Source organism: Callorhinus ursinus, unplaced genomic scaffold, assembly GCF_003265705.2.
Source record: "Callorhinus ursinus isolate GAN/ISIS: 27379988/994484 unplaced genomic scaffold, GSC_fseal_2.0 scaffold44, whole genome shotgun sequence".
NCBI lineage: Eukaryota > Metazoa > Chordata > Mammalia > Carnivora > Otariidae > Callorhinus > Callorhinus ursinus.
Genome location: NW_027397106.1, coordinates 5,899,643 through 5,927,279, shown reverse-complemented (window position 1 = coordinate 5,927,279; position 27,637 = coordinate 5,899,643). Strand labels below are relative to the sequence as shown.

The following is a 27,637-nucleotide window of genomic DNA, read 5'->3' as shown; positions in this document are numbered from 1 at the left end:
CCCTCACACAACTGTGCTGGCAGAATTTGTCTGATGTAACTGTTTTGGAACTCTGGAGTCTGTTAAAGGCTTATAACTTTTGGGGTAAGCCTTGGACAGTAAATTGGGGTTAATTTACATCAATTTCACCTCTCAGCACATTAGCAACTACCCATCTCCTACCCGAGACACAATGGAGGCAGCTGTGCACCTGTTGCTGGAGTAGCTTACACACTTTGGGGGAGCCAGTACCAGCAAAAAGGACTCTCTCCTACAAATACCAGGCTCTGTGCTCTGATCCCTGATTGTAGTTTCTGACCAAAGAGGTACAGACTAAGAGGCAGGCAGCCACTGTTACTGCGCCTCCCTCTACTGTTACAAGCTCCTCGCCCTCTGGCTAACGTGACTTCCAGGGGACTTAAAGGACTGGCACCCTTTCTCCCCTTCATTTTTTGCTTTTTTCCCCTTTTGGGAGCCAGACATTAAAGAGCAGGATATTTAAAAAACAAAACAAACAAACAAAAACTGCATATAGAAGACGAACCATGAGAGACAATGGACTCTGAAAAACAAACTGAGGGTTCTAGAGGAGAGGGGGTTGGGGGATGGGTTAGCCTGGTGATGGGTATTAAAGAGGGCACGTTCTGCATGGAGCACTGGGTGTTATGCTCAAACAATGAATCATGGAACACTACATCAAAAACTAATGATGTAATGTATGGTGATTAACATAACAATAAAAAAATTAAAGAAAAAAAACTGCATATAGAGAAAATTAGAATATTTTGACCACACATTCCCAGGGAAAGAATCAGAAAAGAAGGTATAAACCTAAAACACCTTAGGTTTATACCTCAGGCTGATCCTCTGCAGAGAAGACACCATCCAAAATCAAATCCACCTCCACATCCAAAAATAGTAACAAAACCCAGAAAAGCCTGGGAATCTGATTTAGATTCAAATGTCCAGTGTTCAACAAAAAATCACAAAGCAGTTTAAGAAACAGGAAAGTATGGCCCAAAGGAAAAAATAAATCAACAGAAACTGCCCCTGAAAAGGACCTGATAGCAGAACTACCATACGAAGATTTTAAAATAACTCCCTAAAAGATACTCAAATAACTTAAAGGAATTTCTGGAAAAGGTTAAGAAAACAATATATGGGGGTGCCTGGGTGGCTCAGTCGTTAAGCATCTGCCTTCGGCTCAGGTCATGATCCCAGGGTCCTGGGATTGAGCCCCGCATCGGGCTCCCTGCTCCGCAGGACGCCTGCTTCTCCCCCTCCCACTCCCCCTGCTTGTGTTCCCTCTCTCGCTATGTCTCTGTCAAATAAATAAATAAAATCTTAAAAAAAAAAAGAAAGAAAATATATGAACAAAATGGAAATATCAATAAATATCAATGAAGAGATAAAAAATCTAAAAGGAAACCAAAAAGAAATTCTGCAGCTGCGAAGTACAGTAACTGCAATGAAAAAAACCACCAAAGGGATTCAAACACAGATTTGAACAAGTAGAAGAATCAATCAGCAAACTTTAAGACAGGACAATGAAAATCGTTGAGTCTAAGGAACATAATGAAAAAAGACTGAAGCAAGTGAACAGAGACCCATCAGACACCATCAACTGGACCAACACATGCAACATGAAAATTCCAGAAGGAGAAAAGAAAGGGGCAGAGAGAATATATGAAAAAATAATGGTTGCAAACTTCCCAACTTTGATAAAGACAAGAATAGAAACAAAAACTCAACAAATTCCACGTAAGATGAACTCAATGAGACTCACACGAGACATATCAAACTTCAAAAGCCAAAGACAGAGAATCTTGAAAGCCACAGAGAAGTAAGTCAACAAGTACAAGGGATCCTCAATAAGATCACCAGCAGGTTATCTCATCAGAAACACTGGAGGCCAGAAGACAGTGAACCAATACATTCCAAGTGCTAAAAGAAAAAAACCTGTCAACCAAGAAACCCATATCCAACAAAAATGTCCTTCAAAAGTGAGCAAGAAATTTAAGACATTTCCAAACAGGTAAAAGCTGAGGAAGTTCATGACTACTAGACCAGTCAGTCGTCCAAGAAGTGCTCAAAGAAGTCCTGCAAGGTGAAATGAAAGGAGACTATACAGTAAATCAAAGCCATATGGAGAAATAAAGATCTTCAGTAAATACATGGGCAATTACAAAAGCTACTTTTTTTTTTAAAGTAATCTCTACCCCCAAACATGAGGCTAGAATCCACAACCCTGAGAACAAGAGTCCCATGCTCTACCAACTGAGCCAGCCACATGCCCCAAAAGCGAGTATTGCTTTAACAATGGTCTATAACTGTGCTTCCTGTTTTCTACATGATTTAAGAGACTGATACATTTTAAGGAAAGAAAACACAATTATTAGTGTAAAAGCCAGTATTACTGTAACTTCAGTTTGTAACTCAAGTCTTATTTTCTATTTAATTTAGGACCCTAATGCATTTAAAAGGATTATTAGGGATGCCTAGGTAGCTCAGTTGGTTGAGTGTCTGCCTTCGTCTTGGGTCATGATCCCGGGGTCCTGGGGTTGAGTCCCTCATATGGCTCCTTGCACAGTGGGGACCCTACTTCTCCCTCTGCCTGCTACGCCTCCTGCTTGCGCTCACGTGCTCTCTCTCTCTGACAAATAAAATCTTTAAAAATTTTTTTTTAGAAAAAGGATTATTAGTTTATGTTCTGGGGTATGCAATGTATAAAGAGACAACTTTGTGACATCAACTAAAAGATATGGGGACCCAGCTATAAAGAAGAGAAGTTTTATATTACTGAAGTTAAACCAGCATAAATTCAAATTATTGTAACTTTATGATGTTAAACATAACCCTCACGGTAACCACAAAGAAAACAGACAAAGAATATACACAAAGGAAATGAGAAAGGAAGTTAAATTTTCACCATGGAAAAATCAACTAAAAGACAGTAATGCAGGAAATGAGGGACAAAAAACTACAAGGCATGTAGAAAACAAACAGCATAAGCATAGAGACATTATCTATGGTTACTTTAAATGAAAACAGATTAAACTCTCCAATAAAGACAGAGATTGTCGAAATGCATAAAAATACATGATCCAGCTATATGCTGGCTACAAGCAATTAAGATCCTAAGACCCAAAAAGGTTGAAAATGGAAGGAGGGATGGGTGCCTGGTTGGCTCGGTTGGGCGACTGCCTTCGGCTCAGGTCATGATCCTGGAGTCCCGGGATCGAGTCCCACATCGGGCTTCCTGCTCAGCAGGGAGTCTGCTTCTCCCTCTGACCCTCCCCCCCCTCATGCTCTCTCTCTCTCTCCTTCTCTCTCTCAAATAAATAAAATCTTAAAAAAAAAAAAAAGAAAGAAAATGGAAGGAGGGAAAAACATATATCATGCAAAGAGTAACAAAGAGAGAGCAAGGGTGGCTATGCTAATATGAGACAACATACATTTTAAAACATTAAAGGTTTCAAGAGACACGAAAGGACATTATATATTAATAAAAGGCTCAATTTAGCAATTTCAATAATTATAAACATTTGCACTCCTAATAAAAGACAATCAAAACTGACAGAAGATTTCACTTGGAGACTTCAATATCCATGCACAAGGGACAGAACAACCACACGAAAGATAAGGAAACAGAGAACTTAAATTCACAAAATTGTGGAAACTAAATAACACTTTTAAACCACCAATGGATCAAAGAAGAAATCAAAAGGGAAACTGGAAAATACGTACGGATGAATGAAAACAAAAACAGAACACATCAAAACTTATGGGATGCAGCAAAAGCAGCACTAAGGGAGAAATTTATAGCTATGAACACTCATGTTAAAAATAAAGATCTCAACTTAACAAATTAAAGTTATACTGTGAAGAACTAGAAGAACTAAAGCCAAAGCAAACGGAAGGAATATAATAAAGATTACAGCAGAGATAAACAAAACAGAAAACAGAATAGAGAAAAATTAGTAAAACTAGCAGTTGGTTCTTTGAGAAGATCAAAAAAATTAAACCTTTAACTAGATGGTCTAGGAAAAAAACAAAAGATTCAAACCACTAAAATCTGAAATGAAAGAGGAGACATTGCTATCAATTCTACAGAAATAAGAAAGATTATAAAGGTACTCTGACCTTAAGGCAATCTGGAAGAAATGGATGCATTCCTAGAGACGAATAAACTACCAAAACTAAAACAAGAAGAAACAGAAAACCTAAACAGACCCATAAGCTCCATGAGAAAAGTTGGTTTTTTTATAGGGATTGCTTCAATTTCAGCAAGGAAATTGAAGCAGTAATCAAAAATCTCCCAACAAACAAGAGTCCAGAGCCGGATGGCTTCCCAGGGGAATTCTACCAAACATTTAAAGAACAACTAATACCTATTCTTCTGAAGCTGTTTCAAAAAATACAAATGGAAGGAAATTTTCCAAACTCTATGAGGCCATATTACTTTGATCCTAAAACCAAAGACCCCACTAAAAGGAAGAATTATAGACCAATATGCCTGATGAACATGGATGCCAAAATTCTCACCAAGACAATAGCAAACAGGATCCAACAGTATATTAAAAGAATTATTGACAACAACCAAGTAGGATTTATTCCTGGGCTGCAAGGGTGGTTCAACATCCACAAATCAATCAATATACTACATTAATAAAAGAAAGGACAAGAACCATATCATCCTCTCAGTAGATGCAGAAAAAGCATTTGACAAAGTACAGCATCCTTTCTTGATTAAAACTCTTCAGAGTGTAGGGATAGAGGGAACATACTTCAATATCCTAAAAGCCATACATGAAAAGCCCACAGGAAATATCATTCTCAATGGGGAAAAACTGAGAGCTGAAAAGGTCAGGAACATGGCAGGGATGTCCACTATCATCTCTATTGTTCAACACGGTACTAGAAGTCCTAGCCTCAGCAGACAACAAAAAGAAATAAAGGCATCCAAATAACCAAAAAAGAAGTCAAACTCTCACTCTTTGCAGATGACATGATACTTTATGTGGAGAACCCAAAAGACTCTACCCCAAAATTGCTAGAACTCATACAGGAATTCAGCAAAGTGGCAGGATATAAAATCAATGCACAGAAATCAGTTGCGTTTCTATACACTAACAATGAGACAGAAAAAAGAGAAATTAAGGAGTCAATCCCATTTACAACTGCACCCCAAAACCATAAGATACCTAGGAATAAACCTAAACAAAAGGCAAAGGATCTGTACTCAGAAAATTATAGAACACTCAAGAAAGAAATTGAGGAAGACACAAAGAAATGGACAAACCTTCCATACTCATGGATTGGAAGAACAAATATGTTACAATGTCTATGCTACCTAGAGCAATCTACAGATTCAATGCAATCCCTATAAAAAAACCAACTTTTCTCATGGAGCTGGAACAAACAATCCTAAAATTTCTTTGGAACCAGAAAAGACCCTGAATAGCTAGAGGAAGGTTGAAAAAGAAAACCAAAGCTGGTGCCATCACAATCCCAGACTTCAAGCTCTATTACAAAGCTATAATCATCAAGACAGTATGGTACTGGCACAAAAACGACACACAGCAGAACAGAGAACCCAGAAATAGACCCTCAACTGTATGGGACAAAGCAGGAAAGAATATCCAATGGAAAAAAGACAGTCTCTTCAACAAGTGGTGTTAGGAAAATTGGATAGCCACATACAGAAGAATGAAACTGGACCATTTCCTTACACCACACACAATAATAGACTCAAAATGGATGAAAGACCTAAATGTGAGACAGGAATCCATCAAAACCCTAGAGGAGAACACAGGCAGAAAGACTCTACAACCTTGGTTGCAGCAACTTCTTGCTAGACACGTCTTCAAGAGCAAGGGAAACAAAGGCAAAAATGAACTACTGGGGCTTCAACAAGATAAAAAGCTTTTGCACAGCAAAGGAAACAGTCGATAAAACCAAAAGACAACCGACAGAGTGGGAGAAGGTATTTGCAAATGTCTTATCAGATAAAGGGCTAGTATCCAAAATCTATAAAGAACTTATCAAACTCAACAACCCAAAAAACAAATAATCCAATCAAGAAACGGGCAGAAGACACGAAGAGACATTTCTCCAAAGAAGACACCCAAATGGCCAACAGATACATGAAAAAATTCTCCACATCATTTGGCATCAGGGAAATACAAATCAGAGCCATAATGAGATACGATCTCACACTGGTCAGAATGGCTAAAATTAAGAAGTCAGAAAACGACAGATGTTGATGAGGATGCAAAGGGGAACCCTCTTACACTGTTGGTGGGAATGCAAGCTGGTGCAGCCACTCTGGAAAACAGCTGGAGGTTCCTCAGAAAGTTGAAAATAGAGCTACCATACGACCCAGCAATTATACTACTAGGTATTTACTCCAAAGATACAAATGTAGTGATCCGAAGGGGCATCTGCACCCCAATGTTTATAGTAGCAATATCCACAATAGCCCTATTATGGAAAGAGCCCAGATGTCCACTGACAGATGAATAAAGAAGATGGGATGACATATTATATAATACACACACACACACACACACACACACGCACACACACGATGGAATACTGCTCAGCCATCAAAAAACCCGAAATCTTGCCATTTGCAATGACACGGATTGAACTAGAGAGTATTATGCTAAGTGAGATAAGTCAATCAGAGAAATACAATTACCATATGATCTCACTCTTATGTGGAATTTAAAAAATAAAACAGGATCATAGGGAAGAGAGGGAAAATAAAACAAGACAAAATCAAAGAGGGAGACAAACCATAAGAGACTCTTAATCACAGGAAACAAACTCAGGGTTGCCAGAGGGGAAAGGGTTGGAGGGATGGGGGGAACTGGGTGATGGACATTAAAGAGGGGGGGAAAAAGTGAATTTTACTCTATGTAAATTGTACCCTAATAAACCTGACTTAAAAAATTTTTTTAAAAAGAGTACTCTGAACAACTAAATTAGATAATCTAAATTAGATAATCTAGATGAAATGGACTAATTCCTAGAAACACAAAACCTACCGAGAATAAACCATAAAGAAAGAGAAAATCTGAACAGATCTGTAACTAGGAAGGAGACTGAATCAGTAATAAAAGAATTTCCCAACAAAGAACAGCCCTGGACCTGATGGCTTCACTGGTGAATCTTTTTAAAACTTTTCCAGATATTTGAAGAGGAGGCAACACCTCTCAACTCATTCTATGAGGCCAGCATTACCCTTATATCAAAGCCAGACAAAGACACAGATGTAAAAATTCTCAACAAAATACTAAACAAATTGGGACGCCTGGGTAGCTCAGTCGGTTAAGCATCTGTCTGCCTCTGGCTCAGGTCATGATCCCAGGGTCCTGGGATCGAGTCCCGCATCGGGGGCAGGGGGAACTTGAGTCTGCTTCTCCCACTGCCTACCTCTTCCCCTCCCTGTGCTTGCTCTCTCTCTCTGACAAATAAACAAAACCTTAAAAAAAGATACTAACAAACTGAATTTAGCAGCATATTAAACGAATTACACACTATGACCAAGTAGGACTTACTCCTAGAACGCAAGAATGGTTCAACATACAGAAGTCATCCATGTGACATACCACATAAACACAATAAAGGAAAAAAAACACATGATCTTCCAGATACAGAAAAAGCATTTGACAAAATTCAACACGCTCTCATGATAAAAACACCCAACAAACTAATATAAGGAAACTACCTCAACATAATAAAAGCCATATATGAAACACTCAAAGCAAACATCACATTCAACAGTGAAAAACTGAAAGCGCTTCTGCTAAGATCTAGAACAAGGCAAGCATGCCCCTTTCAATTTTATTCAACAAAGTATTAGAAGTTCTCATCAGGACAAGTAGGCAAAAGAAAGCATTCAGAGACACCTGGCTGGCTCAGTCAGTTAAGCGTCTGACTCTTGATTTTGGCTCAGGTTATGATCGCAGGGTTGTGAGATAGAGCCCCATGTCAGGCTCAGTGCTGAGCATGGAGTCTGCTTAAGATTCTCTCTCCCTCTGCTCCTCCCCACTCACATTCTCTAAAAAAAAAAAAAAAAAAAAAAAAAAAAAAAAGAAAGAGCATTCAAATTGGCAAAAAAGTAAAATTATCTGTTTGCAGAGGATATAATTTTGTTAAAAAAGACTTTATTGATTTGACAGAGAGAGAGAGAGAGAGAGCACGAGCAAGGGGAGGGTCAGGCAGAAGGAGAAGCAGACTCCCTACTGAGCAGGGAGACCGATAAGGGACTCGATCCCAGGATCCTGGGATCATGACCTGAGCCAAAGGCAGACATTTAACCAACTAAGGCACCAGAGGCCTCTGCAGATGATATAATCTTACATAGAAAACTCCACATATATAAAAATTATTATTAATAAATTCAGCAAAGTACCAGGATACAAAGTCAACACATAAATTTCAGCTGCATTTCTATACATGAACAATCTGTAAAGGAAATTATGAAAACAATCCTATTTATAATAGTATCAAAACAAAACAAAACAAAACACTTATGAATTCACCAGGGAGGTGAAAGACTTGTACAATTAAAACTGGAAAACACTGCTAAAAGAAATTAAGACTAAATGGAAAACTCATTCCATGTTCTGGATTCAAAGACTTTATATTGTTAAAATGTGAACATTATGACCCTAAGCAACCTGTAAATTCAATGCAATCCCTATCAAAATCCCAATGTTTTTTGCAGAAATAGAAGAGGCTACCCTAAAACTCATATGAGATCTCAAGTGACCCCCACATAGCTAAAACAATCTGGAAATGAAGAACAAAACTGGAAAATTCACACCTCCTGATTTCAAAACTCACTATAAAGCTACAGTAATCGGGCGCCTGGGTGGCTCAGTTGGTTAAGCGACTGCCTTCGGCTCAGGTCATGATCCTGGAGTCCCGGGATCGAGTCCCGCATCAGGCTCCCTGCTCAGCAGGAAGTCTGCTTCTCCCTCTGACCCTTTCCCCTCTCATGCTCTCTCTCTATCCCATTCTCTCTCTCAAATAAATAAATAAAATCTTTAAAAAAAAAAAAAAAGCTACAGTAATCACTGTACAGTAATATAGTGTGATACTGGCATAAAGAGACATACAGATGAATGAAACAGAAGAGAAAGCCCAGAAATAAACCCTTGCATATATGGTCAAATGATTTTTGCCAAAGATGCCAAGACCATTCAACAGGGAAAGAATAGTCTTTTTAATAAATAGTGCTGGGAGGGGCGCATGGGTGGCTCAGTCAGTTAAACGTCTGCCTTCGGCTCAGGTCATGATTCCAGAGTCCTGGGATTGAGCCCTGCATCAGGCTCCCTGCTCAGCAGGAAGCCTGCTTCTCCCTCTCCCACTCCTGCTTGCATTCCCTCTCTCGCTATCTCTCTGTCAAATAAATAAATAAAATCTTAAAAAATAAAAAATAAAAATAAAAATAAATGCTGCCAGGAAAACTGGATATCCACATTCAAAAGAATGAAGTTGGACCCTTACCTAATACCATATACAAAATTAGCTCAAAATTGGATAAAGGACTCAAAACAATAAAACTCTTAGAAGAAAACAGGACAAAGGCTTCACAACAGTGGATTTGGCAATTTCCTGGATATGACATCAATGGCACAGGTAACAAAAAAAAAAAAGGAACAATCTGGACTTCAAAATTTTTTTATTTTTCTAAAAATTTAAAAACTTCAAAAAAATTAAAATTAAAAACAGAATTACCATATAATCAAGCAATTCCAATTCTGGGCATATAACCAAAAGAATAAAAAGCAAGATCTTGAAGACATACTTGTACACCCATGTTCATGGCAGCATTATTCACAGTAGCTAAAATATGGAAGCAACTTAAGCATCCATCAACAGATGAATGGATAAGCAAACTGTGGTGGATACATACAAGGGAATATTACTCAGCCTTTAAAAAATTCTACAATATGCTACAACATGGGTGAACCTTGAGAACATTATGCTAAGTGAAATAAACCACAAAAAGACAAATACTGTATTATTCCACTTATATAAAGCACTTAAGAGTAGCCAAATCACAAAGACAGAAAACGTAATTGTGATTGCCAGGGGCTGGGGGGAATGGGGAGTTATTTAATGAGTATAAAGTTTCAGTTTTAAAAAATGAAATGAATTATGGAGATGAATGGTAATGATGGTTGACAACAATATGAAAATACTTAATACTCCTGAACCATACATTTAAAAATGATTAAGATGGTAACTTTTATGCTATATGCATTTTACCACAATTAAAAAAAAAAAAAATGGAAATCTTGCCATTTGCCACATGAATGAACCTGGAAGGCCTTTTGCTGTGAAATAAGCCAGACACAGAAAGACAAAATATGATCTCACTTATGTGAGGAATCTAAGATTTAAATTCATATAGACAGAGTAAAATAGTGGCCTGTGGGTAGGGGGGAAACAAGGATGTATTAGTCAAAAGGTACAAAGTCAGTTATACAAGTCCTAGAAACCTACTGTACAACATAATACCTATCAATAACTGTATACTCAAAAATTTGCTAAAAGGGTAATCTTACGTTAACTGTTCTATCACATCCCCAAAAAAGTTACAGCAATCTATACCAATGCTACAGGCCAATTAAAAAAATTAATTTGTGCATATCTAAAATTCATTCATTAACGTCTATGCCTTATGACTGCTTATGACAGCAGTTAGTCCAAAAGCAAATTCCAGAAATTTTGGTGAGGTGTCATATGATCACAGTGATGACCTATGTGCTCTCAAGCCTCCTGTGAATCCTAGGCAAACTCATTTTCTACAATTCACTAAACTCAAGAGAATGAAATTAATTTTATCAATCTGGATTTCTGAGAATGCAGGGAACATTTTTATTTATTTTTTTTAAGACTTTATTTATTTAGGGGCACCTGGGTGGCTCAGTCCTTAAGCGTCTGCCTTCAGCTCAGGTCATGATCTCAGGGTCCTGGGATTGAGCCCCGCATCGGGCTCCCTGCTCAGCGGGAAGCCTGCTTCTCCCTCTCCCATTCCCCCTGCTTGTGTTCCCTCTCTCGCTGTGTCTCTGTCAAATGAAAAAGTCTTAAAAAAAAAAATACTTTATTTGAGAGAAAGAGATAGTGAGAGAGAGCACAAGGAAGAGGGAGAAGTAGCCTCCCCACTGAGCAGGGAGCTCGATCCCAGGACCCTGGGATCATGACCTGAGCCAAAAGCAGATGCTTAACCGACTGAGCCACCCAGGCACCCCTGCGGGGAACATGTTTAAATGAACTTTCTATCTAATGCCAAGGGAAAAAAGAATGATCCCATTATGTAAGTAAGACTTTGAAAAATATCTGAAATACAACTTTGGGGGCACCTGGTGGCTTAGTCCTTAAGTGTCTGCCTTCAGCTCAGGTCATGTTCCCAGGGTCCTGGGATCGAGCCCCACATCAGGCTCCCTGCTCCATGGGAAGCCTGCTTCTCCCTCTCCCACTCCCCCTGCTTATGTTCCTTCTCTCGCTGTGTCTCTCTGTCAAATAAATAAATAAAATCTTAAAAAAAAAGAAATACAACTTTAGCCTGCAATCTATATAAAAACAAAATTTAAAACCCATTTAAAAAGCAAATAATGTCAAAGCAGAATGATACCACCTCTAACCTTGTAACTCTATCTTTCCTCTACCAGAACCCAACACTTTATGACTCAGAGAAGCCATATTTTTTCCCTAACAGTCTCCACACAGAAAACAATCAATGTTGCCGACTGAGTATATCACAAGAGTTGCACAACACAAAACAAATCCTGCTATCACCTATCACCACTGACTTCTGAGCCAGTATCCAAGCTATGAAGTTGTCATGATTATTATGTAACTAAGAAAAGGGAAATTCCAAACCTGGGGTACATAACCAATTCTGGTACATTCACTGTGCAGTCAAAAGAAAAAAAAACTGGTTTTGTACAAGCTGACAGCAGTAATTCTTACCCTCCAATTCCGAATTCGTTTGAGCCTGTTAGGGGTTTTCTCCAGAATCTGTAGAAATTCATGTGTCAGTTCTACAAATGAAATAGAACATTTAAGACAAACTCAGAGAAGCAGAAGTAAAAAAAGAAGAATAACCTCAACTAACTATTTTCATCTGAATCAAGTCACTTTGGGCCAGATACGTGACAGATCAAGAGCAAGTGCTTTTCAAGGTCCCTTACTCTAAAACTTACCATCTAAAAGTTCCAAGGTCACAGTGGCGTCAACATACTCCCACCAGTGCTTCCCATCAGTTGAGACTGGGATCTCCCAGTTGGACCACTTGCAAGCCAGATGAATGCAGACACAGGCCACCACAGGAGGTGTGTACTGCAGGCTAAATGTGGTCAAATGCAGGCTGACATCAGAGGGAAGGAAACAAGAGAGTGTCATGAGCTCTCAATTCTGAACCCAAAGTTAAAACTCTCCATTATTTAAAAAGAAAAAAAAAATTAAAAAACACTGGAGAGTAAGAAGGGTAAGAAATATCCAGTGCTCTGATCCAGCACTCAACATGATTTTCCATTAACCCACCTGCTCAGGTAACATTTCTGAATTTTTTGGCTATACATCATTCAATCCCACACACTGACAAAAGACCAGAACCAAAACCAAAGAGACAGGGTACTCAGTTTGTTAAAATAAGGATCTATTATCCTGAGAAGCAGCTTAGAACTCAAGGAAAGATTTTTAGTTATGTGTAATCCCTAAATCAAATACTTAAAATCCCCTTAAAATTATCTTATCTCTTGCCAATCACAGGTCTGGTCTATTTAAAATAATGAATAGAAGGATAATTGGGTGATGGACATTTAGGAGGGCACTTGATGTAATGAGCACTGGGTGTTGTATGCAACTGATAAGCACTAAACTCTACCCTTGAAACTAATATCATAGTATATATTAACTAAGTTAAATTTAAATTAAAAAAATAAAAATATACTAAACTAAAATAATGAATAGACAATCACTCTCTCAATTGTGAATATGCTTAACTGATGGTTTACTTCAAAAATTTCTATCAGGCTGTAAAAATGAAACAACAGTCAATAGGAGTATCTTTGATTTCCATGAACAATCAATTGGAGATGAGACTGATCAAGTAATTTGGTAATACAAATTATGTATTAATTTTTGTTTTAAAAAGGGAAGAAGAAAGACATAACTCTTTACACATATACATGCACGTTTATCTGGCAATGGGGGAAGAAAAATAAGTCTTTTAATACCATAATTATTGGGACACCTGGGTGGCTTAGTTGGTTAAGCATCTGACTTTGACTTGGGTCATAATCTGACAGTCCCAGGATGGAGCCCGGTGTCGGGCTTCCCCACTCAGCAGGCAATCTGTTTGTCCCTCTCCCTCCGCCCCTCCCCCGGCTCATGCGCGCTCAGTCACACACATGCACACTCTCTAATAAGTAAAATCTTTAAAATAAATAAATAAATACCGTAATTATTGCAGAATCCTCCAAATTAGATTCTTAGTCACTACTGACCCCAAGTTTACCTAAACTTACAGAACCATGCTCTTGGATTATTTTTTTTATTATTTTTTTTAGATTTTATCTTTAAGTAATCTCTACACCCAATGTGGGGCTCGAACTCAGGACCCTGAGATCAAGAGTTACATGCTCTCCCAACTGAGCAGCCAGGCACCCCTGCTCTTGGATATTTTAAAGCAAAGGAAGACATGCAGAATCGAGTACACTTTCAAACACTCAGTACTACATAATTACATTATCTTAGCAAATTAAAAAGCACCATGGAAATTTAAGGTAAAATATGAAAACTACAGAAAAATCAACAGTTCCCAGAGAATTGTCTGTAATGCACTGTATCAACAATCCAACCTGGGTCTTTCGGTTCTCGTTTACTAAGTGCTAGACCTGATATCTTTCCATATACCCCCAAAAAGTGACAATTCCAACCCAAGTAAAGCCTTATCCCAAAAACAGAAGGGAAAAATATTAAAATATAAACCTGTTGGTTGCCATGAAGTAAGAAGTCTGTGCTAAGTCCTTGCTTGCTAAAAAAAAAAAGGGGGGGAGGGAGGGAGAGGGAAAAAAGTTATTAGTTCCATTCATTCTCCATTATTTAGTGAGCATTTAATATTTCTAAACAGAGAACATAATAACGAATAAGGCAGACTTGGTCCCTGACCACCTGATATTTAACATTCTACAAAAGAAGACAAATCAGCAACTGCTTCCAGACCTAGGAACTCAAGCTTTACACTGCACATCAAGTATTTGAAGTACTTGTTTAAAATGCAATTCCTGGACATCCTTCCTAGAGTGTGACTCAGTATGTTTAGAGGATACATGCATTTTTAACAGGTAACCTAGAAATTCTGATGCAAGGGTTCACTGAAAAATACTGAACTAGAAGATGAACTAATTTGGAGGCAAGATCAGACCCAGAATACCTTTGTATATTTGGGAAAAGTGATCTGTGCTTAAAAAAAATTTTTTTAATGGAGTAGCCTGTGATTCAGACCCCAAAACATCAAATAACATAAATTACTTGATATACCACAATGAAGAAGAAAATAAAAAAAAAAAAAAAACACATCTCCCCTTTCCCAAAAAACTGCTCTGGGTAATAAAGTAAATTTATAATTTTTCTTAAAAGTCAGTCTTTTCAGTATCAGCATATATCTACCTTTGTTTAACCTTATCCTTGCTCAATGTAAACCTTCTAATGCTTTCTATCTAAATATATCCTTAAACTGCTATTAGATACTTGTCATTTGACTTTATGAAATCTGCTCCAGGCTCTGACAAACATTGTCAAGAGGCTAATTCTCTAACTGAAGATCACCTAAAAACTTTAAGAACCCAGCAGAAAAATCCCAAGTTAGAAACACTCATTTTGACTTAAGCCAGGTAATCCTTTCAATTTAACTTCTAGCCAAAGCAGCTATGTTATATATTTGTCCACCATAAATAAATCATAGCCATTAAATGGTAAAACAATTTAAAACAGCCATTTCAAGTTGGGATTCCTTACCTCGAACCAGTTGAGTGCACTTTACCACATGTGTATGTGGGTGATCAATTGTTAGTTCAAAGCCTAAAAAAAAAAGTACTTTAGTTAAAAAGCTAAAGATACTGGAGTCATTTTATACTTCTTTTATCTGAGTCATCATTAAAGGCCTCCCTCATTTTCCTCTCCAAAAATTACTGTTCAGAGGCTAAGGGGGTCACATAACACATATAGCACACTCTTCTCTAAGACATATTATCTTCACAGACAATCATATTTTGCACTAAATAATAAAGCTAATGCAGTCTCAAGACCCCTGGGGAACCAATAATCTCTAAACAGAAAATTATTTTCAATGAACAAATGATTCATGCAAATTAGATCTAACTGGCTTCCACATTAAAATATTAAAATTTATTCCACCAGAAAGATATCATTTCCCCCTAAAATAGTTACTCTGAAGATAATTTAAAGTAAAAAGGTAATTAACAGAAATTAACTTCAGAGAAAACTTTGAGTGCTCACTTTGGCAGTATATATGCTAAAAAAAAAAAAAAAAAGATAAGCCTTGAAGAATTGTGTGTACAGATAAAAAATAAAATACAGGTGTACCAACACAACTCATACCCAGAGAAGAGAACAACAGCCCAAGAGAACTAGAAAAAAATCTTTATTTTCCAAATTTGCTAAGGTTTTAAAGGTAGTATCTCTGATAAAAATAATAATAGATAATCATCAGGGTTGCCCATCAACCGCTAGCATTGAAATTTCTCCACCTCCACTCTGCGGTTCTAAACACTGATTAGAGGTGTGCCTGGGTGCTCAGCCCATTGAGCATCCAGCTCTTGGTTCCGGTTCAGGTCATGATCTCATAGGTTGTGAGACAGAGCCCCATGGAGCCCCGGGGTAGGGAGTGTGTTTGAAGATTCGCTCCCTCTGCCCCTCCCTCCACGCAGCTGCGCACACGTGTGCGCTTGTTCTCTCTCTCAAATAAATAAATCTAGGGGCGCCTGGGTGGCTCAGTCTGTTAGGCATATGCCTTCAGCTCAGGTCATGGATCCTGGAGTCCCACATATGGCTCCCTGCTCAGCGGGGAGTCTGCTCCTACCTCTGCCTCTCACCCTGCTCATGCTCTCTTTTTCGCTCTCTTTCTCAAATAAAATCTTTGAAATAAATAAATCTAAAAACAAAACAAAACTACATGACCGCTTTAAAAAAAAATAAACTATTACCAATTTTAAAAATATACGCTGTTATCTAAATATAATGACAGACAAACGGATCATAAAAATCCGTGAAAGGAAAAAAGTTCTTTAGTTTCTGCCATTATTTATCATAAATAACTGACAAACCTTCCAAAACAAATCATGAACGTAGAATTAAAAAAAACCTGCTAACTACTATTCCAAAGGACAGCTATACCTGACTTCTCTCTATGGTGTAGGTCAGGGTTAAACCACATTCCACAACCTCTGTAATTTGCAAAAACCTTCACCAGAGATTTTCTTCCTGCTTCCTATTTTGCAAATTTTAAAATTTTACATTACATACATTTCTTAATATTTTAAAAGAAAATAAATTTACCTAAAGTCTGCAGAATTATGCTTTCTAATATCACCAGATCTTGAACTTGTTGCAGGTAAGCCTGCAGGTGAGAAGACATAAATTATTCCCCAAAAAGGCACAATATATAAAGTGTAAACAATTCTAAGTCCTTCCAAGAAAACCAAAGCAACAAAAGGCAGGGATGAAGTTAAGAGGTAGCCTAGGAACTGAAATGTAATCCTTCTCTATTTAGCACAAATTTTCCTCTTAAAAGAAGAAAAAAAGTAATATATTAAGAAATAATACTTTATTCATAATTAGCTACCAAAAAGGCACCAGAGATTTAGTTCATTTTCAAGACTAACATTTTAGGTTTTAAAATCATGTGATGTAGACACAAGATAATTAAAAATACATACATCTTTTTTCAACATCATCAAAATACATTTGTAGACCCTACGGTACTGCAGGCAATCTCAAACATCTGACTCCTGACGAACCTTCCCATCTGAGGTAATACTAGATGTCTAAGAATTAGAAGAAGAGTTCAAAGGAAAAGGGAATAAACAACAAAAATTTCTCTGATTTGTACCAGGCAATACTGTAGCCACTACCCATACATGGCTACTGAGCACCTGAAATATAGCTAGACTAAATTGAGATGTGCAATAGAATATATGACAAATTGGGGCACCTGGGTGGCTCAGTTGGTTAAGCGTCTGCCTTTGGCTCAGGTCGTGATCCCAGAGTCCTAGGATCAAGCCCCGTGTCAGTGGAGTCTGCTTCTCCCTCTCCCTTTGCCCCTCCCCCGCTCATGCTCACGCACGAGCTCTAATAAAATCTTTGGTTTTTTTTAAAGATTTTATTTAACCGACAGAGAGAGACACAGCGAGAGAGGGAACACAAGCAGGGGAAGTGGGAGAGGGAGAAGCAGGCTTCGCACCAAGCAGGGAGCCCGACACAGGGCTCAATCCCAGCACCCTGAGATCATGACCTGAGCCGAAGGCAGATGCTTAACAACTGAGCCACCCAGGTGCCCCATAAATAAAATCTTAAAAAAAAAAAAGAAGGGGTGCCTGGGTGGCTCAGATGGTTAAGCCTCTGCCTTCGGCTCAGGTCATGATCCCAGGGTCCTGGGATCGAGCCCCACATCGGGCTCCTGGCTCGGTGGGAGGCCTGCTTCTCCCTCTCCCTCTGCCTCTCTCCCTGCTCATGCTCTCTCTCTCTGTATGTATCTCTGTGTCTCAAATGAATAAATAAAAATCTTTAAAAAAAAAAAAAAAGAATATACGCCAAATTTTGAAGACTTAATTTAAAAATAATAAGGTAAATGACCTCATTAATGTTTTAATATTGATTTTACATTGAAATGACAATATCTAGGATTAAATAAAACATTAATAATAATATAAAATATTACAATTAATTTCACCTTTTTTTGTTTTTTTTAAAGATTTTATTTATTTATTTGAAAGAGACAGCACAGGAGAGTGAGCACAAGCAGGGGGGAGGGGCAAAGAGAGAGGGAGAAGCAGGCTCCCCACTGACCAGGGAGCCCGATGTGGGGCTCCATTACAGGACCAGGACCCTAGGATCATGACCTGAGCTGAAGGCAGACACTTAATGGACTGAGCCACCCAGGGGCCCCAATTTCACCTTCTTTTAAATGAAGATTTTATTTCTAATGAAGATTTTAAATGAAGTTCAATGAAAAGTCAATATTTTTTATTTATACATGACTCCCTCTATATTTCTATTGGACAGCACTAGTCTAGAACTTTAGGAGAATGAGACTTGGGGCAGGAGTTAGATCTATATTGTAGTGAACTTTCCACCTAATTTTACAATCTTGAACTAAGTCCAATAAGGACTTAAACTATGCTAGTACTCCTTTCCATATAGTGAATAAAATATTTTCCTCTAAGATTCCCCATCTCACGAGGAATAGAAACTCAGGTAAGAAATTATATAAATATACTTCAGAGAAAAAAAGTGAGAACTGTTTTTTGTTTTACTTTGTTAAAACAAAATTTCGTTTCATTTGGTCAGTTCTACGGACCAATGGCATTTACTAGTCTAAAACCTAAATAAAAATCCAGGGCAATAACTCAACAAGAGCTACTGCTGTATGTGAGAGAAAACAAAGGGAAGTCAAGACAGTATTTTGTGAAACAACTCACATAATTAGCAACTATTATCAAAATAAAGGGGCGCCTGGGTGGCTCAGTCAGTTAAGTGTCTGACTTGTGATATCAGCTCAGGTCATGATCTCAGGGTTGTGGGAATCCACATTTCACAGGAAGTCTGCCTGAGATTCTCTCCTGCCCCTCCCTGCACTCTCTCTCCTCTCAAATAAATATATCTATAAACAAACAAGCAAACAAATAAATAAAATAAAAACAACCCCCTAAAAGAACCATTTTCTCCAATATAATGAAAACATGCAAATTTATTTACCTATCTGATAAAGGATGACTCATGCACCCATTGTAAGAGACTTAAATAATCTATTAACAGAAATCCAGAGTTTAAACACTTATAAATGTCAGACCTCAAAATTTCTCACAATTCATCACTCCCCAACAACAGACTTCTAAAGCCAGGACAGAGTTTCCCATCTTTAAGAAAGTCAAGGAAGGATGGAAGGAAAAAAAGCTGTATGTACATGCATAAGATAGAGGTCTGACAGAACATATACTGGAATTATAATCAGCAGTATCCTGCTAGGAGGAAGGAGAGATGGGCTTTAACTTTTACTTCAAATGATTCTTAAATGTTTGGGTTCTTCTATAAATAAGCATATATAACTTTTGTAATTTCTTTAAAAGTTAAAAAAAAAATGAGAGGACTCATTTTTTTTTCAAGAGTCCATACAAAAATTTATTGGTAAGAATATTATTCATGGAACACCTGGGTGGCTCAGTCAGTTTAGCATCTAACTTCAGCTCAGGTCATGATCTCAGGGTCCTGGGATCGAGGTGAGTCAGCTTGTTCCTCTGCCCCACCCCAGCTCGTGGGCTCTCTTTTTCAAATAAATAAAATCTTAAAAAAAAAAAGAAAAGAAAATGGAGAATAAAATGGGAAAGTATTTGCAATATAATAAGTAGAAAAGACATACAAAATACATACATGTGTAGCTATTCATAGAAAAGAAGCTAGAAATAATGATTCACTTACATACCCGTGGTCCAAATTATATCTAGCTAATACATTTTCTTCTTTGTTTTTCTGTATTTTCCAATTTTTCTATAATGAATACACTTAAGTTTTGCCATAAAGTTTCTAATGTTTTTGTAAAGGAAAAACAAAAACTAAAAATTTAACAGCCCCCATTCAGACTTCAGTAAATCAAAATTACAAAACTATCATCAAAATAAATAAAAACAGATATGTGTAATTAATCACCTACCTCACTCCTAGTATCAGGAAGTGATTCCTGCGGATGGAGACAAGCATGTGCTACCTTGATGACGTGTTCCAATTTTTTTGGTTGCTCCTCTACTTTAGCCGCTAGAAATAACGCCGCTGGAGCCACAGACTGGATGGAGAGAAAACAAATCACATTTATTATTTATTCCTAGATCAAGGTAGATCTAAAAAAGAACTAAGTATCAAACCAAATTCCCTGCTTTCCTCAACTTCATCACTTCTCGTTAATGCCTTTTCTTCTCCTTAAAATGCCTTCCCCTCTTCTATCCGTTAATCTACATCCACTCCCAAAAAGCAATCCTTCAACAAACTCTCATTAAAAGCTATCTATGTGAGAAACTACTAGATGTAAATAGTTGGCTTTCTATTTAAAATGAGGTTCTTGGGGCACCTGGGTGCCTCAGTCCTTAAGCGTCTGCCTTCGGCTCGGGTCATGATCCCAGTGTCCTGGGATTGAGCCCCGCATCGGGCTCCCTGCTCAGCGGGAAGCCTGCTTCTCCCTCTCCCACTCCCCCTGCTTGTGTTCCCTCTCTAGCTGTGTCTCTGTCAAATAAATAAATAAAATCTTTAAAAATAAATAAATAAAATAAAATCAGGTTCTTTCTTAAGTTTATATTATATCATAACCCTCTATATACTTTTTTTTTTTTAAGATTTTATTTATTTCACAGAGACACATCTAGAGAGGGAACACAAGCAGGGGGAGTGGGAGAGGGAGAAGCAGTTCCCGCTGAGTAGAGCCCGATGCGGGACTTCATCCCAGGACGCTGGGATCATGACCCGAGCCGAAGGCAGACGCTTAAGGACTGAGCCACCCAGGCGCCCCTCTATATACCTTTTTTTAAAGGAGCAAATTGAAAGTAGATTAGTGGTTGCCAGGGGCTAGAAGAGGAAAATGGGAGTGACCACTAATGTATTAGAAGTTTCTTTCTAGGGCAATGTAAATTTTGTGGAATCAGATCATGGTGATGGTTGCACAACTTTATGAATATATTAAAAACCACTGAATTGGGGCACCTGGATGGCTCAATCAGTTAAGAGTCCGACTCTTGGTTCTGGCTCAGGTCATGATCTCAGGGTCATGGGATCGAGCCCCATGTCCACCTCCATGCTCAGCAAGGAGTTGGCTTGATATTCTTTCCCCCGCCTCTCCCTCCCCCTCTGCTCCTTCCCCTGCTCAAGTGCACTCACTCTCTCTAAATAAATAAATAAAATCCCTAGGGCGCCTGGGTGGCTCAGATGGTTAAGCGTCTGCCTTCAGCTCAGGTCATGATCCCAGGGTCCTGGGATCGAGTCCCGCGTCGGGCTCCCTGCTCCTTCGGAGCCTGCTTCTCCCTCTGCTTCTCTCTCTCTCTCTCTCTCTCCCCCTCTCTCTCTCCCTCTGTCTCTCATGAATAAATAAATAAAATCTTTAAAAAAAAATAAAATAAAATCTCTAAAAACAACAAAAACCCAGTGTACTGCACACTTTAAAAGGATAAATTTTTTTTTAAAGATTTTATTTATTTATGTGAGAGAGAGAGCATGAGAGGGAAGAGGGTCAGAGGGAGAAGCAGACTCCCTGCTGAGCAGGGAGCCCGATGTGGAACTCGATCCCGGGACTCCAGGATCATGACCTGAGCCGAAGGCAGTTGCTTAACCAACTGAGCCACCCAGGCGCCCAGGATAAATTTTATTGTATGTGAATTATCTCAAATATACTTATAAATGGGGGGAGCACAAGTCTGATTAAAGAGAATCCAAAAAATAGTATTATATTCAAGATGTTATACAAAGGCACCCAGGGGAAAGAAAACAAGCCAACACACAAGTACACAACAAATTCAGTCACTAAACAATGTAAGAGATTAGAGCAATATGACATAAATGTAGCCTGGTAATGATCTGGGAAATCTCAGGAAGAACTTCTATTGAATCTTTTTTTAAATTTTTTTATTGTTATGTTAATCACCATATCTAATCCACCATAACTAATCATCATTAGTTTTTGATGTAGTGTTCCAGGATTCATTGTTTGTGCATAACACCCAGTGCTCCACGCAGAATGTGCCCTCTTTAATACCCATCACCAGGCTAACCCATCCCCCTACCCTCCTCCCCTCTAGAACCCTCAGTTTGTTTTTCAGAGTCCATCGTCTCTCATGGTTCGTCTCCCCCTCTGACTTATTCCCCTTCATTCTCCCCCTCCTGCGAACTTCTATTGAATCTTAAGAAGAATATTTCAATGAATTAAAGATGGCAATGGCAAGAACCAGGAGTCAAAGAAATATAATAAATAATTTTATATAATTTAAATATCTATTTCACTTTACTGAGTAGAACTAACAAGCATTCTAATACTTATTTATATCCCTGCTGCTATATGCTATTTTGCTGGAAGAGATTTTTATCCACAAATCCAATTCACAGTAACAATTCTTTTTCTTCATATTTGTTGCAGCTGTATGAAGCAAACTCCATATATATGCCTAGACCTTAGGATAAGCAAAGCAGAACCAGAGGAAGATGGGCATGAACAAGATGTGAGGAATCAGAGCAAGATGCACACTAAATTGAGTAGGTGACATAGAGAATGGGATGTGGAACACAAAAGATCTTTGGCAAGATACTGACACTAAAGATTTTAGAGAAAAGTACAGAATTTAAGAAACATTTTACAAATACATATCCAGGGGCGCCTGGGTGGCTCAGTCATTGAGCATCTGCCTTTGGCTCGGGTCATTGTCCTGGAGTCCCCATCAAGCCCCACAGGACTCTCCTCTTGGAGAGGATTCTGCTTTTCCCTCTGCCCCTCCCCCCACTCTGCTCTCGCGTGCGCACACGCTCTCTCTCTTATTAATCTTGAAGGAAGGAAAGGAAGGAAGGAAGGAAAGGAAGGAAAGAAGGAAGGACAGACAAGACATATCTGGTCCTAGGAAGGACTAAAAGGAGGAAATGAAATGCATTAAAAGTTATTTAAAAAAGAAAAAAAAATTCGCAATCCAGGCATTAAGAAATAAAGATAAGAGTAGGCATTAGCAGTAGAAAAACAGGGGGGGAAACCACAGGCATGATTTTAGAAAATTAATAGGGCTTCACTAAATCTATTTGTATGTATTTGCATACAGAGAAAAAAAATTCTAAAATGTCAACAGGATTATCACTGAGCAGTTAGCTACAGGAATATCATCATTTCCTCCTTTATTGTCTGTTTATTTAAAAAAAAGATTTTATTTATTTATTTGACAGAGAGAGAGTGAGAGCAGGAACACAAGCAGGGGGAGTGGGAGAGGGAGAGGCAGGCTTCCCACTGAGCGGGGAGCCCGACGCAGGGCTCGATCCCAGCACCCCGAGATCATGACCTGAGCCAAAGGCAGATGCTTAACCAACTGAGGCCATCCAGGTGCCCCTCTCTGTCTTCTTTTAATCTTATGATGACTATATACAGAAAAAACAGTTAACACTAAAAATTAACAAGACTTTGTAACTGAATGGAAAAATCAGGAAGGAAAAGAACTACTTAAAGACACGACTAAGATTTTTAGCCTACAACTTTGCCTTTAAGGAGCTAAAAATACATTCTAAAGGCACAAACTAAGGGGTGCCTGGGTGGCTCAGTTGGTTGGGCGTCTGCCTTCGGCTCGGGTGGTGGTCCCGGGGTCCTGGGGTCGGGCCCTGCGTCAGGCTCCCTGCTCGGCAGGAGCCTGCTTCTCCCTCTCCTTCTGGCTTGTGCTCTCTCTCACTAGCTCTGTCACTGTCTGTCTCTCTCTCTCAAATAGATAAATAAAATCTTTAAAAAAAAAAAAAGGCACAAACTAAAATATGGTATACAAACAATGGCTAAGAAGGCAAGATAATAACTCATTAAGTGAAAGACTGCACGAGATAAATTTCAGTTTAATTTTTGCACAGTCAACCATGTAAATACTCATTGCTCCTCATGGAATCACTTACCAAGCCAGTTTACCAAAGCACTTTCCTATCAAAGGCAATTTCTAAGAGGAATTCTTACACCAGATAAGAATATAAGATCTTCTCCATTTTAAAAAAATAAAAATGCCACCCAATATTTATTTGTTATGTACAAGTACTTTGTAAATTAATTAATTTAAATATTAACTACTGAGGCGCCTGGGTGGCTCAGTTGGTTAAGTGTCCAACTCTTGATTTCGGCTCAAGTCATGATCTCAGGATCGTGGGATCAAGCCCCGAGCTGTGCTCCTGGGCTCCGCACTCAATGGGGAATCTGCTTAATATTCTCTCTCCCTCTCCCTCTGCCCCTCCCCTGCTCGTACTCTAATAAATAAATAAATAAATCTTATTAACTACTCTAGGAGATGGGCACTATTACTGACTCCAAAGAGATGAGAAAACTGACGCCTATGGTAACTTACCCGAAGCCATATAACTAGTAAGTGCAAAAAATCCAAACCTAGACATGTCTGACTCCAAAGCCCATTCTCTTAACCACTAAGCTTGACCCCTTAAGGATAAGCTAACCAGAATACACCCAAAACAAATCTGTTAGGTATTACAATATAACACCCAATTTTATAATATAGGAAATACTACATAAACACACCAAATCGCTCACCATTAATTTTACACTCCCTCATTTGAAAATATTTAAGACAGTACATTTAGAAATACAATTCATGAGGTTAATTTCTTCTCAAAAAGAGTAATACAATGTCAAAAATTAAATGAAAATTAATCACTCATTTAATCATGTCCACTAAAGAAATAAAATTTATTTCCATTGAAAAACAAGTTCTTTATTTTCCAGGGTGTTGGAAATATACTTTATCTTGATCTGAGTGGTGGTTACATATACATACAATAATAATAATACTAATGCAAAAAGTAATCAAGTTGCACACTTCAGATTTTTGTGCTTTACTGTTAAACCTCAATAAAAATTAAAAAAAAAAAATTTTTTTAAAGGCAAGAGTTCTAGGCTCCAAAACACTATGAACAAAGAAATAGAACAAAATGAGAAAAGTATTCACAATACATGAAATACAGCTCTAATATATGAGAGCTCATATAAATAAGAAAAGCAGAATAAAAGAGCAGCAGAAAATCAACAATTTTTAAGTCAATTCTTCAATTTCATGAGAACAAAGACCTAATAGTTATAAGAAGCTCAACTTCACTAATTGAAAAAAATGTAAATTAAGAAAATAATTTAGGATGCCCTCTATCTTGTTCACCATTGTATCCCAAGTGCTCAACAAGTAGTTAAAACTTAATATTTCCCGGGGCACCTGGGTGGCTCAGCTGTTAAGCGTCTGCCTTCGGCTCAGGTCATGATCCCAGGGTCCTGGGATCAAGCCCCCATCGGGCTCCCTGCTCAGCTGGAAGCCTGCTTCTCCCCCTCCCACTCCCCCCGCTTGTGTTCCCTCTCTTGCTATCTCTGTCTCTGTCAAATAAATAAATAAAATCTAAAAAAAAAAAAACTTAGTATTTCCTGATGTAATAAATATTTGTGAGGATGCAGAGAAAAGGACCTTCTCTTACAGTGCTCGAAACAATGTATACTGATAAAATCTTTCAGTAGGGCAAACTGACACAACAAAAATTTTTTAAATGCAGCCCTGTGGACACAGTAATTTTACCTATAGGAATTTATATTAGAACAGTCACGTGAGTCATACACCTTATGTACCAATTTTATATAACATTATTTATAATTACTAAACTAGAAACAACCCAAATATCCACCAATAGGGAGGTGAAATAAATTATGGTAACCACACAAAGAAATACTATGTGACCATTTAAAATACAGCTGACCCTTGAACAACACTGGTTTGAACTGTGTTGGTCCACTTATATGCAGATTTCTTGTCTATAAATACAGTACAGTACTGTAACTGCATTTTCTCTTACGATTTTCTTAATATTTTCTTTTCTCCAGCATACTTTTTTGAAAGGATACGGTATATGATACATATAACATACAAAATATGTGTTAATTATATTATTGGTAAGGCTTCTGGTAGTTAACTTTCTGGGGAGTCAAGAGTTATATGGAGATTTTCAACTGTGTAGAGGTAGGTACCCTTAACCCGCACACTGTTCAAAGGTCAACTGTAATGAAAAACCACTATGAAAAGATATCCACTATATACTGTTAACTGATAAAGGCAACTCACATTAAGAGTAGCATAGTAAGAAGTTACTTTTTAACAGAAATACATATATACTAGGCATGTGTACACAAAAACGTCCAAGACACTATATGACAAAACATTTATCCATGGTTACCTCTGGAGGGTGGGATTACAGAGGAGTGAAGCTTTCTACATTATACGTTTCTGTATTAATTTTTACCGTAAAGATGTGTTACCTTTATAATGAGAAAAAAATAACATGAAAAATGCACAGGAGCTTGACAGGACCAATATCAATGCCACAACAATGTATTCAGTCCTCTCAAATTTGAACTTGGATTTATCACAAGTCTTAAAACTAAGTTATTAAAGGGTGATATTTTTGATCTGTTAATTCCAGAATGTGCCTAAAATCAATTCTGTAGAGAGGATCAACAATCCCAAATTTTAAAAGTCACTGGATTTTGGAAAAGGTCATGTCATCCACTGGAATCTCTCTATATTTACTGGGTAACTACCAGATCACTCATCCATTCAAGTTAACCAAAGCTGCTTTGGAGGATACACAGAAAAGTGAGTCTCTGTCCTTGCTAAGCTTAATACCCAGGAAATAAGGAAAAATATAATTTAAAAGATATAAGTAGGAGAAGTATATAATATATATGTGCATAAAGTGGACAAATTGATTTGAGATGTATTTTATCCTGGATTTCAAATCTTTACCATAATAAAACGAAAGACATGAAGAAAACGTTCAGAACTGGCAAGACAGCTATGGACTTCCTCTTCAAATTTCATTCTTTATCCACTACCTTCTATTCTAGAGCTATCAGACAGATATCCTCATTAAATGCTTTTTCTCTGTCTTAATAAAGTTGCTTCTTGCAATCAAGGTAAGGCATGGCTGGAGGTAAGAGGTCTACGGGTAGGAGAAAGCCAAGTGACTGGATAATCAGTAAAAATTGGGAATACTTAATCCACAGATCCAGGGCGCCTGGGTGGTTCAGTTGGTTAAGCGACTGCCTTCAGCTCAGGTCATGACCCTGGAGTCTGGGGATCTAGTCCCGCATCAGGCTCCCTGCTCAGCAGGGAGTCTGCTTCTCCCTCTGACCCTCCCCCCTCTCATGTGCTCTCTCTCTCTCTCATTCTCGCTCTCTCAAATAAATAAAATCTTAAAAAAAAAAAAATGCACAGATCCAAAGCGTTTCCAGTGCAGTTATTGCCAATACTGAGTATGCCAATATCTTACATTACAACAGCAGTATCTAGCTCCCTAGCTTCTCTTTCCATGGCATTAAAAAAAAGAGCTCAAAGCCTATCATCCTAAAGGTAAGTCTTAAACACTCTTCTTCAAAACGTAACCTTTAAAAAAAAAAAGAAGAAATATTTGACTCACAAACCCATATGAAGTATTCATCAGGTTTAGTCCTATTACTTTGTGATTTTATTAAACAGATAGTCTTACCTGCAACTGGGATATCACTATGCACTCGCTTCCAAGTCATTTATAATAATGTTAAATAGGACCATTTCAGGTATCAAAACTGAAAATAGCACTATTTACAATT

General features: G+C 38.0%; 1 protein-coding gene across 4 annotated transcripts in view; it reads right to left on the bottom strand.

The window, feature by feature from the left end:
• The window catches only part of CCNT1 (cyclin T1), a 32,894-nt gene that overhangs the window by 2,259 nt on the left and 2,998 nt on the right, over nucleotides 1-27,637 (bottom strand). For 2 of the 4 annotated variants that reach the window (XM_025883252.2, XM_073882057.1), the window contains exons 3-8: nucleotides 19,955-20,083; nucleotides 16,585-16,645; nucleotides 15,025-15,087; nucleotides 13,996-14,041; nucleotides 12,207-12,370; nucleotides 11,974-12,044 (exon numbers count right to left, since the gene is read on the bottom strand). In XM_025883252.2, the coding sequence (XP_025739037.1) occupies nucleotides 11,974-12,044; nucleotides 12,207-12,370; nucleotides 13,996-14,041; nucleotides 15,025-15,087; nucleotides 16,585-16,645; nucleotides 19,955-20,083 (534 nt within the window). Of the gene's footprint in view, nucleotides 1-11,973; nucleotides 12,045-12,206; nucleotides 12,371-13,995; nucleotides 14,042-15,024; nucleotides 15,088-16,584; nucleotides 16,646-19,954; nucleotides 20,084-27,637 lie in introns of those variants that run through there. The other 2 variants (XM_073882059.1, XM_073882058.1) reach the window with 2 other exon arrangements.